At 40.7% G+C, this 18,711-nt stretch overlaps 1 protein-coding gene across 10 annotated transcripts in view; it reads left to right on the top strand.

Moving 5' to 3' along the window:
* FBLN2 (fibulin 2) overlaps positions 1 to 18,711 on the top strand; it is a 106,404-nt gene that overhangs the window by 62,527 nt on the left and 25,166 nt on the right. For all 10 annotated transcript variants that reach the window (XM_055805767.1, XM_055805768.1, XM_055805769.1 and 7 more), the window contains 4 exons: positions 7,809 to 7,920; positions 12,139 to 12,268; positions 16,372 to 16,558; positions 18,004 to 18,210. In XM_055805767.1, coding sequence (XP_055661742.1) covers positions 7,809 to 7,920; positions 12,139 to 12,268; positions 16,372 to 16,558; positions 18,004 to 18,210 — 636 coding nt within the window. The remainder of the gene's footprint in view (positions 1 to 7,808; positions 7,921 to 12,138; positions 12,269 to 16,371; positions 16,559 to 18,003; positions 18,211 to 18,711) is intronic.

Raw genomic sequence — 18,711 nt, 5'->3', positions numbered from 1 at the left:
GAACCTCAGCTCAGCCTGTATGTCTCCTGCAATCTGCTTTTTCATTATTTCCAATGAGAGGAGCCTAGAAGTCTAATGAGTGCACGTGGGTTAAAGCCCCGTCCCGAGCAGTGAGCTAACTGAGGATTTGATCATGGAAACACTCGAGCACTACTCTCATTTCAGTAAGATTTAGAGTCAAATATGCTCCTGAACACTGAAGCACTTTGAGGAGCCTGTAGTAACCTGCACAGAATAAACTACACACTGATTTATCTGGGAACAGGTCCTGAAGAAAGCTTAACCAGCACTAATGACGTAAGTGATAGTTCAGTTTCAAGTGAAAGCAGCTGGCTTTGGGACTGTGTTGTCACTCTCCCCTCCCCTATCTTTGCCAAGATAAATGTTCTTCTCCTCTTTACCTTTACTCATTAAAACGTCTTCCTAGCCATTTCAGATAAATCTAGTTAAGAACATGTTACACTGCACAACCAAATGGTGAAATTCAACGAGGGAATTTAATAAAGCCTCTCAGACTGTTGGTGAGATAAGAAATGACAATCTGTTAAGGGGTAAAGCTACAGTACTTTATTTATTTATTTAATGATGAAGAGGTTGAAACGATAAAAAGACCCACTGGAAACAGGTATTTTTCAGTATTTTAAGAACTCCATCAAGTTAATCATTGTTCTGTGAAGTTCTTCTTCATTATTTGGCATAATAGATGGTTTTATGTTCTCAGACAGCTATTTGATAAGGAAATACATAATCTTTTTCTCCGGTGCGAGCAAGCAATTCTTCTGAAATGTATGTGCTGGATGCATTGCAGGTCTAGGAAACTTCCTTTGAAAGGAAAGATAGACGTACATAAACCAATAAACATATTTTCATGGTACTTTTTGTTTCTTTTATAAGGAGGTGGGAAACAAATCATGAGTACTGACTAGACAGGAAAAGCAGCGCTCTGCTTGGATCACCTCAACGGTGTGTGCTCATGGAAAGGTGATGGAAACTGCTCCTGTTCTGCTCTACACCATTTCTGTTCTTTTTCCACTCGTTTCTGGTGCGTGAGGGTGGTTGCAGCAGGTAAAAGCAAGCTGGATCAGCTTTTCTACCAAATAACAGCTTTCTTTTAAGGTGGGAAAAGGTGCTGTGTACCTTGGGAGCCCGCCTTCATGCTTTGCTGCTTGGGAAGTCATAATCTGCCCCGGGTGGTGCTGGAGGGACTCATTAACTGCTCTCAGAGGCCAGTTTGTTAACCTGCCATGTTGCAGGCTGCCGCGGCTGCTGCCTTCACGCAGGTGATGCCGGGCTGTGAGGCTGCTCCACCAAGCGCTGCGGGGCTGGCTGATTTATGCCAGCTCAGGGCTCGGGCAGTTTGTGCAGTTGCTTTTTTCAAAATTATGTTCTAGCTTGAGAGTCATGGCTGTCAGCTTCATGTGTGGATGAGCAATTATTTCCTCAAAATGAAGATGTGTCTTAATTGAGTGCCTCATTTCTAGAATGTTCCACGTCAAAATTAGTCTTAGTGCACAAACTTGTATCCTTGCAAGATCCTGTGGTGTTTATTGGGTTTTAGTTGCCCCCCAACTCAAAGACTAAGTACTGTAGTTTGGGGGAAGGTAAAGTATTGTCCTCCAGTACAGGAACTGAATAGCATGCTTCATCGTAAGAACAAAAGCTCAACTCAGTTGCAGAGGTATGAACATTCCTCTTTCACATGTTAAGTGCTGCTCCAGCAATTAACAGCTTAAATTAAAGGCTGCAGTGAGGCGATGTAGCTGCTTGGGGCTGACAACATCATGCTGCCCCTGAAATGCCAGTCCTCCCGGTGATTCATGCTTCATCTGGAACACAGTGCACTGACTTGCCCTGGCTAATACATGATCTTTCTGGGGAACAATAACAGTTTTGAACTTTACCTACGTCTTGGATCAAATGGTTATATCCAAGCCCCTGCACTATGTCTGCCTACACGAGTATCGCTGTAGATAAAAATTGCTATTAAGACTCTAATGCGTCATGGCTCCTATAATAATTTTAGCAGAAAGGAAAATAATTTTTTATTTTATCTGAATGAAAACGTGGTGCTGTTAAAGCTAAACCCATCACTTGCTAGTGGTGGTGAGAGGTTTGGGTGGATTGCATAGTGTGATGGGTCAGTGCTCACTGCTCGCATTATGTGAGGAAGTGTTGAAGTCTTAAGGTTTGTCTGTCTGTATTCTGCTTAGACAAAATAAACTTCTAGAACAGGAGAATGGTGGCTAAAACATGCCCAATAGCTCAGGCAGTGAGTCAATCCATTTGCCAAAGAATGGATATTAGCACAATAGGAGTTAGTCAATTGATGTGAATGTTCTGCAGAGCTGTAAAACTAAAGTGAGAATGGAAGTAAGCAATGAAATCAGAGGCGTTAAACTGCTTAAATGTTGTGAGTGGAAATTCAGGTGAAGCTGAAATCAGTGAAACATCAGCATCAAAAAAACTCTGGCAAGAAACTGAAATATTCTTGACCAGTCACAGAGTTGGATGATGTTTTATCCCTCTCAAAATGTAATTTGTTAGCACTGGGGGGAAAAAGGGGGAGGAGGGTTTTTGAAAATCCATTTTCTCTCCATTCCTATTCTAACAAACTGACGGTTCACTGTGTGAGTGGGGGGGGAAAATTTATTAACATTTAAATGTGTGTTTTCCTCAGTGTAATGTTTGAGCTTTAGCTAAACTTTTTAAACACACACCTGCCCCCCCTAACATATTTTTTTAGCTGAAAGATGAAAATCCTGGGTAGCAGCATGTAAAAGCTGCATGGATATTATCTGGCTATGGAAAACCTTGGTGTGACCCAGAGTCAGCAGGAGGCCATTCCAACACTAGGCAGGTTTGGACCAGGCATTAAGACAACATGACGTTTTAAGGCATAGTCAAGGATGAAGTAAAACTGGGGGGGGTGGGGGGGTAGGGGGGTGGTGTGAAGAGAAGTGTTTCTCTAAATATTTGAAATAAATTCTAAATGTCTCTGAAAAACAGTGTGCAAAATTTCGAGATTAGGCCAAAATGTACTTCAGTTCGTACCTTCAGAGTGATGTAGAGTGATAATTGTAGGAGATAAGCTGCTAAATCTAAAACAAGTGAGGAGACACCATGCTGTTTCATAGTAAAGCCTGAAATAAATTCTTTTTTTTTTCCCTAGTGAAGAAATTCCGAAGTAGGAAATTAGCTATTAACAGGTGTCTTTTTAAATGACTCTACAAAGTATCAAAAATGCACACAGTATAACAAATATTCAAGATTATTTTCTGTGAGCAGATGCAGCTCTTCTTCTATATCTGCTAATATTGTGAAAGCCCCGAATAAACAAAGTTCTGTTGGGATGTTTTTCAAAGTCTGCTATACATATAGCTTAATGTCTTCATCCAGCTTAGAAGCTATGTGATCTTCAGTCTTGTGCATATATCTTGTTGTATATATTTGTTCTTGCTAATGTATAATCAAAATACCATAAATCCATGCTAATGACTGAGTCCTATTATGAATTATTCAGTTTTATAATTCCCAACTGAGATAAAATGCACTAGTTTGTTCATTTCATTATAACTGCATTCTAGATTTAATTATTCATAAGATCATAACAAAAGGCAATATATTTTGTAAATATGACTGCTTAATAGTATGGCACTTCAGTACTGCAATCTGATATTGAATCTTTAGTGAGGAGTGAGTAATTAATTTTTATTTGAATTATAAATCATGTAGATCACTGCAATATAGATTAGTAGATTGTGCTATATTCTTGTGTTTTAAACCTAGCAATACCACAGCAACAGATGTGTTTCAGCACTTGGTAAAATGAATGGAGTTTTCACCAAGGGACTGAATTAAAATTTCATTGACAAACTGGTTTATAGCAATGTTTCATAGTTATCTGGTACCAGGTGTATTTCCCGCCACACATATCATCACTCTCATGTTGTATAGCAACTCTTATACATAATACAGCTTTTGAGACTCAAGTGTATTTTGAACATTGTTAATAATGCTGCATAAAATGAAAGCATTGCATAGCCTGAAGTCCAGTTGCAGTTTGTTATGGTGCTGTGCCCTTGTGTGTGAGCATGGATGTGGCAGTGTGGGAGGACAGAAATGGCATCAGTCCTGACAGCCCCTCCACAGCTGTACAGCGTGAGGGTGCGATGTCTGGTTTGGATGGTCTCTCCCTGACACCTTAAAGAGAACGAAGTACAATTTACGAAGGTGCGAAGTGCCTCCTCTTTCCCCCCTCACTCCTTTCTGTTTTTTTCAACCTATAAATAAGGACTCAGTGTAGAGATGCAGTTCTCTGTGCCACAGTCTCCTCTGCAGTCCTGACGGGGCATGTGATTTTTCTGCGGCGTTGACTTGCCATAACACCTCTCCCCTTCTCCTTGTAACCTAATGGTTTCGCATAACTGGGGTTTGTGAGTACAGAAAGGGTGGGGTTTGTCCTGGAAGCCCGACTCCCCCTCTTAGTCTCAACTGCCAAAGCTGTTACTACTCCTTGGAGTTACTGGTGATTGATGCACTAACAAAAATTGTGGAAGCACTGGGGCAGGTGCTGCAGGGTCTGATGCTCCGGGCCACAAGGTTGCTGCTGGTTTGAGCACACGTGGCTGCAGCTGTGGGGAGCTGGGTCTTCTCACTTGCTGCAATCTCTCCTCATCCACCCATCCGAGTTAGTGGCAAAGAAGGTATTTTTTCACAGATTATTTTCTCTTTTCAGCGAAAAATGTAGTTAAAGCGTTGAAATATTTTCACCGAGAAGTGTGATTGGGAAATGCTCAGCATTCCCATCTGCCCATGAGTATACGGGCTCTGTGTTGGAAACACAGTGGCTGCGGTACCACTGTGCAGCCAGGAGTAGGAGCGTGAGGCAGCAGCCCCTGCGGACCCCCCTCACCTCCGCAGCGGGCTCAGGCTTGGCCCCAGGCTTACCCGCAGGAGGAGCAGGGGCCATCCATCCTACCTAGCCTTGTGCCATGCCTTCGCTGCTTGGGGGATAGTTTTCCAATACTGTATTTCATCTGGCTACTGGAGCGGTCAACACTGCTCAGCCAAATCAAACGCAGGTCTGCTGAGGCACTGCCATAGAAGGTGTGAAATGAACCCTGTCAGGAAGCAAGGGACACAGAAGGAAATGGAATTTGGTAATTTGTCTCCCGTGAGATCTTGGTCAGTAATCAGACGTGTTCTTTCTTTCTGCACCTCTTTTTGCCTTGTTAGATAGAGTTTCTTAAAGTTGTTTTCTCATGAGCAGACAAATCATGATCGCAAGCACTGTATTATGTGTGTGTTTAGTTTTTCTAGTTGCTGTTTATAAAGCAAGCCGTACTGGTGGTGAGAACTTTCCAGTTTCCAAAATTTAATATTATCTCCTAAATTAACTGTAATAAGTATAAAGGAATATTCTTCTGCTGAGGGGGGTTGTATTATCTGTGTAAGTGCCACGATTTTTTAGCATTGAAGATAGCACTACACTTATATCTAATTACTCCTTAGCTTTACAAGACACTGTAAACTTTTTCTACTGTTGTTTGAAACATAGAATAACTGCTGTAAACACATGACAGCAGAAACCTGCTTATAATGTAGGCTGTCTCTGTTTCTTCTTGAATTGTGCAGCGTGGATACCCCAATGTTTTGAATCGTAGCCATTTCCAAACTCACTTATGGTTAAATGTTACAGTTTTGCAGAGAAATTTTTTTTTACTTCATACCATATAGCAAATGGAGACAAAATAAAAGATTCTGTTTCATCAAAGCTGGCCTATTGGAGAAGCTGCTGTCTAATGCTGCTGTTAATCCGTTCAAACCAGATGACTCAGAGTCCCTCCTATCGATCCGAACACAATTCCCTGACACATCACATTTGTGTGAGGCCAGTCCAGCAGAGGCTGGCTTCCAAATGCTGAGCTTTGTTGCTGAGTGTTGACATGAGAGTGCTGCACCTTCAGCAGAGCCATTCTGCAGCAATGGCATTTATCCTAAAAATCCTTGTAAAGAAAGAGGCTCCCCCCCTGCTCATTCAGGAGGCATTTATCTAAAAGCTGGCTGAGAGTTCTTGAAAAGACGTTGTTCTGCAGTGTGGGTTGCTGGGTGTTGGTCAAGGAATGCTCAGATGTGGAGCTACCCCAGGTCCATTGCACCCGCACATCTACAGCACAACTTTGTGGTGATTTTGTCTTTGTTTCCTCTTAACGGTAACACCAAATCATGCCAGACACTGGCCTGGAAGTATGGATAAAATGCACAAAATGTTCCGTCTATCCATATAGATGGCTTTAAAAGAAACTGGAACACCTCTGATGAGCCAATGGAGACAGCAGGTGCTGCTTCAACTCAGCAGCACAGGGCTGTTGACTGTGGAGAAAGCAGAGCCCTGCGGTCTGATACATCATCTCTGTTATGTGTATTGACATGTATATCGATACTGTGAAATCACAGCCCCCAAGCATTTGTAATGCACCTCATGTCTCTCTGAAAGGCATCTCTTAATCATTTTATTACCTGCTATCTGTGTAACTGTTCCCAAAGCAGGCGGCTCCTGCTGCAGACCTGTTAGCTGCTAAGGGGGAGACCACGTGCTTCGTGCAATGGAGCCCATCCACTGTGTGGGCAGCTAGAGGAAAAATCTTCCTAATGACACAGTACAGTGCCTGCCAGCTGCTGCCATGGAGCAGGTGCGGTGCACTCCAGCATCAGTTTAGTTGGCCTGGGTTACTGATTGTTTGGTGTTTGCACCCCAGTAGCATGGCGAGTGTCCCATCAAGAAGTAAACTTCTGTACAGACTCCAAAAAATACTGTTTCTGCCCAGTCTGATGTATCTGGGTCTGTTCTATACGGTAGATATGTAGTATATTGCAAATCTGCCAGTTTAAGTTGTATTTCACTGGAACCTGAAAATTCACGTCTTAAGCTGAAATCCACAGGGAAAGATGCAAAAGCTACAGCAGCATGCTACGTGTCTGTCTCTTTTACTACATCTTAATGCCAGTGTTTCACTGGAGCTCATCAGCAGAGTCAGTTACGTCTCTCAGACCCTTTTCATTATGCTGTTAAACCAGCTGAACTTTCAAATTCAGCCATTGGGCGCTCTAGGTATATCTACTTTAGGTAATTCTGTAGTTTTTCTTAATCTGTCTTATGGAAACAATTTCTTAATGCTACATATGTCAAACCTACTAAAACCACCCTTGCTAAGTACTAAGAACCTTAAGGGACTATGACAAGGAATGGGTTTCGGTTGGTTGTTACTCATCAGTGAAACTCTTTATTTACAACTTGGTATAAGAGAACTACTGAGGCTTGTGTGTGCCATATGTTAAGCTTGTGTACACTCTGTGTACTGTATTTTGTTGTGAACTTCACTTGAACACCTTCATGCTAGCCTAGCTAGCGCTAGTGAAGGCGTGTTACAATAGCACAATGACTCATTAAATCAACTTGCATTAAGTAGCCAAGTATGGGTTTTCAGGGGTTTTGTGTTCAGAGATGTCAACAGCGGAGTCATCTTCAAACCCGTCTTGTCTTTTATTGTAATTAAAACTTGAAATTGCTTCTGCTGTTCCTCCATGAAGGAGATTACCAGGTGATCGAGTTATGTCCAGATGCTGCAGGTATCAGTTGCCTCTTTCATTTTTTGCATATGACCAAATGAAATGTAGAAAGAAAAAGAAAAAAAAAAAAAAAAAGAAAAAGCTGAACTATTCTTATTTTAAAGATCTTCTCTATTAAGAAAGTAGAACTAAAATGAATCCATTTCATACCAAAAATTCTGGGTGTATGTTTTATACAGGTTCCACAAAGGAATTGATTGAGAGCTGCTGTGGAGCTGGGCAACAGTGGGCTATAGACAATGGGGAGTGCACAGAAATCCCTGTAAGTGGAATGGATGGTGATATTTGCAGGTACGTAAGGCAAAACCAAGCGTTTTAGATTAATGTAGAGAACAGCCTTTTAGAAGAAGTCAAATGATTGTACAATTTGCAGGGTGTCCAAGAGACTGGGAACTGTTTCATTGTATAAATTAATGGTAGACTGGCAGTATGTCATGGCAGATTAGAAAGAAGTATTTCCCCTTCCTTTCCCCAAAATCTAATCTAAGCAAAAGCCTTTTAAGGTTTCTTTTCCTCTGTCACGTGAGCAGAGAACAAATTTTTGTTTCCCAGTTTTATGTGCATCTATGGAGTAGGATATAAATGGAAGGGCAGAGCTTGTCTTCCATTTGACAAGTGCTAAATGCCATGATTATCCATATCATTAAATGATGTGTTTGTTGTCCAATATGAATGGCTGCTGGTTCTGATGTCTGTGTTCACCTGGAGGGAGGACCATATGCCTCAGTAACACTGATGGTATCAGCAGCATCTGGTCTGAGTGAGGGTGCCAGATTCAAACTGCACAGCAAGAAAAGAATAATGGGTGCAGAGTGACATGAACAACATATTACACTAGCTGCAGGCCATCCCGTATCTCCCTCCTCCACCCCAGTCTGAAACAGTCCCTAGGGGGAGGGATGAAGGCAAAGTTATCTGAGACTCACACAGTGCAACATAAGCCAGATGGATTTCTCTAATAGTGATCCCAACATTTGCAGCATTAAAAAAATTTGGCATAATCAGTTTTATCGAAGTTCATATCATTGCACCTTTCTGAAGTTACTGGGAGATTAAAATGCCCCCCCCCCCCCGGGATCTGGCATGACATAACTGACATATGCCAGCTGTCTATGAAGTAAAGACAGATTAAAAAATTCCAGCCTTGGCCTAAGTAGGTGCAAATCCAATAAATTAATGAGTTGCACCTACACATCTGAAGCTGGGTTTAGATGAAAAAGGCAGATCCTAAATACTTCAGTCGTGAATCTCTCTACAAGTTGTGAATTCACGTGATACTCGTGAATCTATTGGGATTTAAAAGAATAAGAGATCAGGAGTTCAGTTGTTTTACTTTCAAAATTTCAATTGCATCCCTGTTTTAAAGATTTAAAACCACCTGTAAATTATTCTGTGTAAATAAAACATTTCCTGTAAAAAAAAGTATTCAAATCTATGGCCTCAGAACCTTGAAAGCATAGACAGAACCTTCCTGCTCCCACTGGGAGGTGTGCCAGTGTGCAGAGCTGGCCACCGTGCCACCACATTGTGTGCCAGAATGCCTGGAAGCCATGCAAGCTCCCAAGAGTCTGACACTAACTCAATTTGGTATCTAAAGATTTTTAAAAGTAGAAAATAGATATTAATTGCAATAATTAGTGACTCTTCTGCCAGGATAGTTCTCTATAAAGCCTTGGGTCTTTATAGAACCACTGCACTGAAGAACTGATTTTTTTTCAGCTGAGGCAAATAAGTGAAGCCACCCGTGTGTCTGTCTGCTGAGGCTGTAGGTTGTTTATACAGAGGTTGGAGATTGAGATTTCTTGTTTCCAGGTGCCATTTTGGGATTTTCAAGTGGCAAAACCTTAAATGTTAAAGCTCCTTGTTGATGTAATTTGATGTCTGAACATTGATGTACGAGCTTGGCCTATCTCTGTGTAGTGACCAACAACACTAACTGCAGGATGGGAACTGGAACTACCTAAAAGAGGTCAGGTGTAGTAACTAGATGAATAAAGCAAGTTACAGAAAATCCTTAGATAGCCAGTCGATAGCCAGATGTAAAAATACTCCCAGAGCTTGAACCACTGGCTGTATCAGAAATAGGATGTTAGGCTAGATGAAATCTCATCTGGCCAGTATAGCAGTTTTTATCTCATAATTGATAAGTGTTTTTCATAACTGATACGTGTTTTATCGTAACAGAGCAGTGTTTATCTGGGTGGCATTTACATCAGCTGTACAAGTATGAATCCTGCTTTTTGCTGACACTGTGTCCCAGTTAGAGACTCACATCAGTTTAATACATGGATGTCATCTCACTGATCTTAACCATTTACTCTTTCCCTAAAGCAGAAATATTTTGAATCTTCTTTGAACCAACAACTCATTTATCTGGTCTGTGAAGAGTAGGTTTGTGAAGAAAAAACAAGAGAATGTGGTTAACACTGTGTGTTCCCAAATAATTTTCTGGTAATGGAGTAGCTGAAACAGCAGTGGTGATAGTTAAATACTGAAATAAAAACTGGCCAGTGATACTCCAGTGCTCCAGGCAATACTGTTTCTACTCTTTATTTCGTACATGAAAGGAATTTCTCATGGCTAAATGTCACGTTGCAGAAGAACACGAATCTATAGAGATGTCAGTGTTTTAATATGGTAAACAATTTCCACAGATAAAAATACTTCTAATAGCATTTTGTTATTTCTACAAACGATAATAACTTTCAGCTAGGGTTTTTTTTAAAATGAAAGCTTGGATGTCTTATGTAAACTATAATAGCTAAATTACTGGTACTTTATTATATTTGGATAATAACAACTCATTTATCAAAAAATTGTATTTCTCCAGTTGGCAATTAATACTGGATTAGAAAACTAACCTCCTTGAAAAAGAAGCACGGGGAGGTGGTAATCCCCTTCCTGTAGTCAAACTCAAACCACTGCTTTTTGGTTACACATCTCTTACGCTATCCAGCATAAAAATATTAACGTAAAGCTGGCACAGCAGTCCATTGGTATCAGCAAAAGTAGCAAAGTGGCTGTCACTGGCTGGTTTCTACTGGAAAAAGAGACATCCCTTTCCTTTTCCTACCCCCCACCTTTTTTTATTTATTATTATTTTAATTGAAGCATTAAGATGAAAACTGTGAGTTGGAAATATATTCTTCCCAGAAAAGAGAAGGTTTTGTTTCCTAGGATAACTGTATTTTATTGCAGTAATAATGGTATCTGACTGACAAAAGTTATTTGCTTGCAAGTATTTCTGTTGCAGGAGAATTGCTTTGCTATGATGCGCTGGCTGTTAAAATGCATCAACCTCCCACTCACCATTACCAGGGTACCCCAGAAAGCAGTGTGCCCTGCAGCAGCGCATCGGCAAGAGATACTTAGACACCAAGGTTATTCTTGGAAAAAGAAAAACTTTCCTTAAGTCCTTCATGCCACCAAATCTGTCCAGGACAGAAATTTACCCTTACTCATAACATAATATGTTATTTCATCTGAGTTTTAACATGTTCATCTGTGTCACATAGGCCCATTCCACAGGTCACGTACTCAACATAACCCCCTCAGGATAATTCTTGTGGCCTGCAGCTCTCAGTCCTCACCCTTCCCCATCACAGGGGCCCTTCCCCCCCCAGCCCAGAGTGCTGCTGGTCCCATGCTGCGTGGATTGAGAGACTGGGTCATGGAGTGAAACCAAAGGGACTGTGTCATTTTCGCTGCCCTTTTGTATGTGAATGAAAGAAGCACATACCTCTTCAAAGGGGCGGGGGGGGAACACACTATAGACTTTAAAATAGTAGGGAAGCTTATTTTATTATTTCAGTGAACGTCTATTACATTTCTTTTAGGGATTTGCCATTTAGATTTTTAATCTGTTTCATTTCAACCTTCAGTGAATCTTGTTAAAATGTTTGATTTGAAGAGCCATATATAGGAAATTTACATTCCCCAAGTACTTCATATACAGTGATCAAGTCACCCATAACCTTCTCTTTCATAACTGAAGTTAGAGGAAAGCTTAAATTGTGCGTAACAATCTGCAGGGCTATAAAGGAGAGTTTATAGCGGGTTTGTGATGTGACACTTTCCTTAAGTCCTGTCCAGAGCTTCAGTCCTCTGACTGGTGAAGAAGTAAGTGTGTACAAGTGTTTTGCAGGGAAGAAGGTTTCTGTCTGTTTTCTGTTTCTGAAATCTTCGGAAGACTTCTGAGAAGCAAAACATGGGGAAGAGGACTGTTGCACAAACACAGATGAGCTGTAAGGGGTATTGGTGACCAGATAGTGACCTAAACACAAGACTCCTTGAGCATTTATCAGTACATATTTTTGTTAGAAATGAGGAAAAAAATATATCCAGCAAAGGTTGGTGATAGTATCTGTATTATACTAGTATTGACACCTATGTCAAAGAGAGACCAAATCTGTGGAACGTACTGTGAATCCAATAGGTCTGGCTTTTTTGCACCCCATCCCAATGTCTTCTCAATGTCAGTGAAGACATGACCTCTGTGATCCTTTGCAGAATTGCTCAGAAGCAGTGTTGTGTCTCCACCGTAAAGGAGAACAGTTGCCTGGCTGGCATGATTGCTGCGAAGGAAGGAGATGTGTGTGGACCAGAGGAAAGTGACCCCTGTGGAGGATCTTCGTATAAGGTAGGTTACTCTGATGCTTTTATAGGTTTTGTTCTGAATATTGAAGGTGTCCTCATTTCCTGCATTTAGCAGTAATTTCTTCATATATTATTATGGAGCACAGAAAATTATAAAGTCGCAGGAATGTGGCAGGGAAATTACACTGTTGGTATTTAGGTTTCAACTGCCTGGTGATGCAGCCCCTTTTGAAACTTCACAGTAATGTTGTTTTGAATTATTTCCATCTCCATTTTTAAGATTTAACTTGCTGTATTACTTTTGCCTTCTCGCTTTGGAAGTATCTGAAAAGACCATTTCAGTTTTTATATCTATGGTGTGGAAGAACTTAGAAAATGATAGGGCAAAACTTAATTGAAGATATAATGCAAAACCCATTACTGAACAGTTTGCTTAGCTACAGTGTTGAATTGCAGCCTCATTTCTCAGTCGAATAAAACGATGGATGAGAGGAACAAGCATTTTAGATGATGATGGAAGCTCTTGTTCATAAATAAAGGCAGATCATTAACGAATGGTTCAAATCACAAATCCTGACCCACAGCCTCAGCTTATATAAATGAGATTTGCTTTATGAGAATCAGTGGAGCCAAACCAATTTAAACCAGTTTGAAGATTCAGCATCTTGCTTGCTTACTTGCCTTTTTTTAACAGAAGGGTGCATTTCAGAATTCATTTCACTCTGATAATAATTTACATAGCTATATCTAAGCTTAATAGCAGCTTCCGCTGTCTCAGCAGGAAACTGATTAGTTCTGTCTCTTCTTATACATCGGCGATGCTTGCGGATAATTGTTCACTGGAAAAGCAAGATACGTGGACATCTACTGTGGATTTTAAAGTTTAATTAGCTATGCCGATTTGTCATTTCCAGAACTACTATTTACTTTGGTCTGGAGTCCACCATTAGAATAAAAAGAGAATTTGTGCATTTGGGAGAAGACATTAATATTTCTGAAGTGAGACAGAATTATTATTCTTAGGTTTTCACCATGGTTCTTTTGCATGCCAGACAGAGCACAAGCCGTAGAGTAAGTCTTATCACACATGCCATTCCTTAGAAAGAAGTAGAGTGGGAAAACTTCATCATTCCTGTCTGAACTGAAAAAAGTTACAAAATACTCTCATGGACTAGCTCCTCGTGCCAGTTCCAATGTAATGTTTTCCTTCAAGAGAAACCATCTGAAATGGTAAAATTATTGAAGGGATAGCTTTGCCTTCCTTTTAAGCTCCTTTAGCTATTTAGTCATTGCAGCTACTGCTTGGAAAAAAAATGAAATACTGGGACTGTTGAGACTTTAAGAAAGGCTTTCTAATGTTGTTATAGTTAAACATTCTTCCAGAGGTGACCTCACAGAAAGCGCTGACAGTGCATCACAGTGTTTCCCCTGATCCGCTCTGCTATTAGTGACTGCTGTGTCTGGGTGTTGTAAATCAAAAAGGTTGTCTGGAATGTGGAAAGATAAGTTTGTTTCCCCAAAGACTTTGTAAAAAGTGTTTATGCTGTCCTGCTAAAAGCCAGAGGTTTTCTTCCAGGTAACTAATGTGTGTAGGTCTTCTTCAGGCATCTTTGATGTGGGGTCTTTATTTTTGCTTCAAGATGAATGCAGCAGTGCCAGTTCTTTAGATCGAAGCATTCAGCTTCTGTTCAATACAACTTCATCTTAGGCTGCTTTTAATTGTTATTTACTCTAAAAAGCACATGTTTAGGGACTTCTTCCTAGTAGATGAAGACACCACCATGGTAAATGCAGTTATGCTGGATTCTAGCAAAGATATTTTTGAGAAGAACATAGAAAGTTGTGAATCAAACAGTAGTTCTCGGGGTGTGTTTCTTGATTGCAATGTAAAAATAATTTTCGTTGTTATTAAATCAATTGTAGAATTCTGGTAAGTTCAAAAGGTAGCTAATAGGAGATCAAGATATTCAAGTTTTTGCATTTTAGTAGGAACTTTCCAACGAACAAGTTTTTCCACTGGAAAATGAGACACTTGTATTCATCTGGAAAATATGTAAACCCAGAAGTGTATGACTGACTTAATACCCTCTGTGATGCCTGCACATGGGCTAAATTGTGAATCAAAACTATGACTGAAAAAAGCCATGTTCTTCAAGGCAAATATTCCAACATTTTACAATACTTGAGTAAAAACATGTATTGTCCTTAACTTCTTCTATTTTGCATACTGAAGCTGCAAAAATTGTACCAAAATTAAAAATATTTATAGAAGGTAGAATTTTCAGTTCATAAAATTTTAATTTGGGGATTCTGGATTTGGGAAGGATGAAAACAGGATTTTTCTCTTTTCTAGCATGACCACCATCCATTATAGCTGGATCATTATTTTTTTAAAATACTTCTTTTGAAAAGATGATTTAGCCCATTTAGTATAAAAAAAAAAATATTCAGCATCTTCAGGACCTGTACTGTAAATTTTTTACAAACATGTATTTGGGCACGTAAAGGCAACTCTTCCTGGCTGTGCATATTTGCAAATGTGAATAATGTCTACTGGTTGTGACGTTTGGGGATTTTTCAGATCAGGAAGCAGGCCATAAAACATGAGCTGTAGTCATAGGTACTGGGTCAAACATGCAAGGGGTACATACTGCGTGTGAAATGCTCAAGAAACCCTAAAGCTACAGTGTTTGAATCTTGAATAAAGTGACTCAGCAGAAGAGTTTCTGCAGACTGAGCTGCTGGTGGACAAGTTTCCCTGTCTCCCTAGTGGAGACAGACTCTGTTTTAATGTGAATGCCCGTCTAGGTTTGCTAATCATGAAAAGTGATTCCTTCCCATTTCCATACTGTGTCCAACCCTTACAACACTGCTTCTCTTATTTGATTGCCTCAGGTCACAGATCTCTCTCCTGGGAAGAGGGAGCTTAGTTCAGTTTTCTTCTCTTCCGTCCTTGGACTTTCTGTTGACATAGCTAACTGGTGCCAGTTTGAATTACAACCTTCGTTTTATGTGTCTGACGCTTGTTCATAGACTGAATATTTGAGTAGACTGAAATTGCTTCTCCTGGTTCAGAGGCTATTGCAGTGTGGCTGCAGACGACAAATGACCGCTGCTGGGCTGGATGTCTTGACTGTCAAAGTTGTTGCAGAGGGAAGGAGGCTCTGCATTTTACAACTATACTGCCAGTGAAAGCATCTAAATGTATATATTAGGGAAGTCAGGACGCTTAGATTTAAATCCAGACAGGCATCTCCAATTCACATATAACCTGTAGCAGAGACTTACAGCTCCTCCGCTTCCTTGCTTGATTTGGTATCCACTATGCATACACATAGTGTGGACTTTTTGAATTTGATATAATTTATCTGATGCATTTCTGTGGCCTGACTGTGCAATAGATTTGTATGTGACCGAGTAAAGCGTGATACAGTTTTTGTCTGCCACTTGCAGCAGAGGAAAATGCATGAGAGGCCACATTTCAGGGATGCCCCGCTGCATCAGCCTGTCAGTGAAGCTGCTGCTTAGCTATGCTCAGGAAAGAAAAGGCAGGCAGACAGCTCATAACACACACCCTGGCCTTTCTCTAGCCACTGTCTCAGCGGGATGCTGTCCAGGACAGTCACGTAACTAAAGGTCATAGCAGGTTTGCAGGGCAGCGGTGCATAGGGCAAAGTCTTTACTGACATACTGACAGAGCTCAGATGCTGATGATGATCCTTATGCCCATGCAAGATATTTATGAACCCTTTCACGTTGCTTCAAGCAACTAACCATTTTTTTGAGATCTAACGCAGGGAGGTATAGATCTGTATTGTCTATAATCTACTATATTCAAAGCAATGGCTGTGTGCAAGAGCTAGCTAGGAAGAGGTGATCTGTGGCACCACTACTTCCTTGCACGCACGTTGCTGAAACCATTGTCACAGGCTTTGTGTTTAGCCTTGGTTGCATTTGACCTGTTTGTGCAGGAGGGCAAAAACCAGCACAAGTAAAGCTTTGATGTTTGCAACTGTCTAAACCCAAAGTGCTTTTCCAGATGCTCCACTGTTAAAGGAAGCACAGATCAGTTCCAGGTGTGTGTGTGGTCTTATCCCTGAAACAGACTGTTAAATTCTTGTTGCTGATAGTCTCCTCCTTTTGCAGCAATGCTGCGATTGCTGTAACCTGGGCCTGCGATTAAGGAGCGAGGGGAAAACCTGTGAGTCCAACATAAATCTGGGCTACCCCTGCAGTCATGTGATGCTGTCCTGCTGTGAAGGAGGAGATCACTTTATCCATCCAGAAATAAAAAGGCATCCTGAACCTTTGCCAACAGTGACACCTGAGAAAGGTAAGTGCCCATTTATGTATTTGAAGACATTGCAGATAAGGTCTCTGTCTCATGTGGTCACATGGGGAGATGCTAGAAGGAGTAATGCCACAGGAGCACAGTTGCCTTCTCTCTCAGATCAAGTATAGACTTCCTTGTTCTTAAAGCAGTTCTGAAAAAGGAAAAAAAAATATGTAGGTGTTTCTGATCCTTAAAACATGCCTTCTTTAGTACTTCGGGGTTTTGTTTGTTTTTCCCCTCTGAGTCACACGGTACAGGGACCTGCCACTAGTAAGAAGCCTTGGTGAGAAGCAAAGTTGAAGCTGGTCATTGTATTTTTAGCAGAAGAAATCCTGAAAGAGTCTGTGCAAAGCAAATTACAAGTTTTTTCCAGACAAAGTAGTCCCGTGGATTATGATACCAATGAAACATCCTGGGAATAGATTTCCTCTTGTTTTGGTGAACATCACAGCAGCTTTCTCACAGCACACTCTGGAGAAGCCCCAGAGCACTGCCGTTTGTTTTCACTCTTCCAACATATGAGCATAGTGATGCTGAGGAGCCAAGTCAAATCCCTGCAGGCAGAGAGGCATGACAGATCTGGAGCTTGGACAGTTATGCTTCCTCCCTCAGCCCAATGTCACACTCCTTCCAGCATCACTCTGTAGCCACTTGTCATGCACGAGTTGCATGGTAACCTCCTGCATACGCTAGGGTTCAAGTTTTGTGCATTCTTTTCTCATAAATTAAATGTGTATTTTCTCTTGCCAACAAATGTAAGGTTTTATTTCAACCTAGCTGAGACCTCACTGGGCAAGAAAGTTTGTGTTGTATGTGTTTCAGAAAAGCCGACTGAGAAACTCGCTGAACAATTAATTTTAGCGTCACAGAAAGTCTTGTCAAACTTGGTCAGGAAATGGAAAGAATAGTGCTTTTGCCAGTGTTTAAAAGGAGTAGGTAGGGTAGCCCTGTCACTCTTAAGTGGTCCCAGAATTTTTGTAAATGCTAGTTACAGAAGTAGCCCATAAATTAATAGTGGTGTTGAAAAGAGTTTCCAAACCAACTGGATAAGTTTTTTTTCCTGAAATTTGAAATTCGGTGTAGTTCTTTAGTGGGGCCAATTTCAGATGGGGCTTCAGTGTGATATCTTAGTTCAAAAAACGATAGCAATGGTGTTAGTAGTCGGTGTGAAAGGTGAGGTTGTAACCTCCCACGGTCACATCTCCCACATATTTCTCAGTGACTCCTGTAAAATGTCTGTCCCTCCAGCCTGTTATGGAAGGAGGTGGTGGACCTTCAGCACCATGGTCTTACCTTCAGGTTGGGTTCATTCTCTCTTGTCCTTGGGCTAAGTGTTCTGAGTAGATTTGACTGTGTCTGGAGTTTGTGTGACCAAACACTCCATACTGTATGGCGCTAATGCTAAAGCATGTATTAGAGAACCAGCAAGTGGTGTCCTCTTGTAGTTTCAGAGATGGAAGATCACAATGAAGCTTTGTCCATCAGCAATGAAGCTGAACTGTCAAATAACCTGCCTGGAGATGACCTGGATGAATGTCTTATCTATGGTGGGGAACTCTGTCAGCATTTGTGTATAAACACTGTGGGGTCCTACAAGTGTTCGTGTTTTCCAGAATTCACTTTGCAAGATGATGGGACTAGCTGCTCTCCAGGTGAGAAAATGGGCAGGAAACACCATGAATGATGGTCTTTGTGCCACCTGCATTGATCTACCAAACTTTTCTTTACTTTCTCTGTAGTTTCTGTGAGGTTTTTTATGGGTTTTGATGCATGGACATTTTCCATAGAAATTGGACAGGTTAATAATGTAAGGAAAAAAAAACATTTAGGAAACTTAATTATACCTTATTTTTGTATATCAGTGGCATGAGATCAGGTGGTATTTAATATCTTCAGATCAACTCTTTTTGCTTTTCAGAAGAGGATTTGTGAATATTCTTAATGAAATACCTTTTCTTCTTAGAGTCATTTTGTATTTCACAGTTAGCTTTCCTTTAAATAAACTTTACTCAGTTCAAACAGACAGCATTGCTTCCTGAACTTTGATTTTTATCTAAAATCATTAACATCTTTCAGTGATACAAAATCTAAATATATCTAGTGTGGTGGAAGTCTTGAAAAGCGAGTCTATTGTGTTGTAATTGTTTTGATGT

This window comes from Falco peregrinus, chromosome 5, assembly GCF_023634155.1.
Source record: "Falco peregrinus isolate bFalPer1 chromosome 5, bFalPer1.pri, whole genome shotgun sequence".
In the NCBI taxonomy this organism is placed as follows: Eukaryota; Metazoa; Chordata; class Aves; order Falconiformes; family Falconidae; genus Falco; species Falco peregrinus.
Note: the sequence above shows the minus strand (reverse complement) of the source record. Positions and strands in the feature narration are given on the sequence as shown.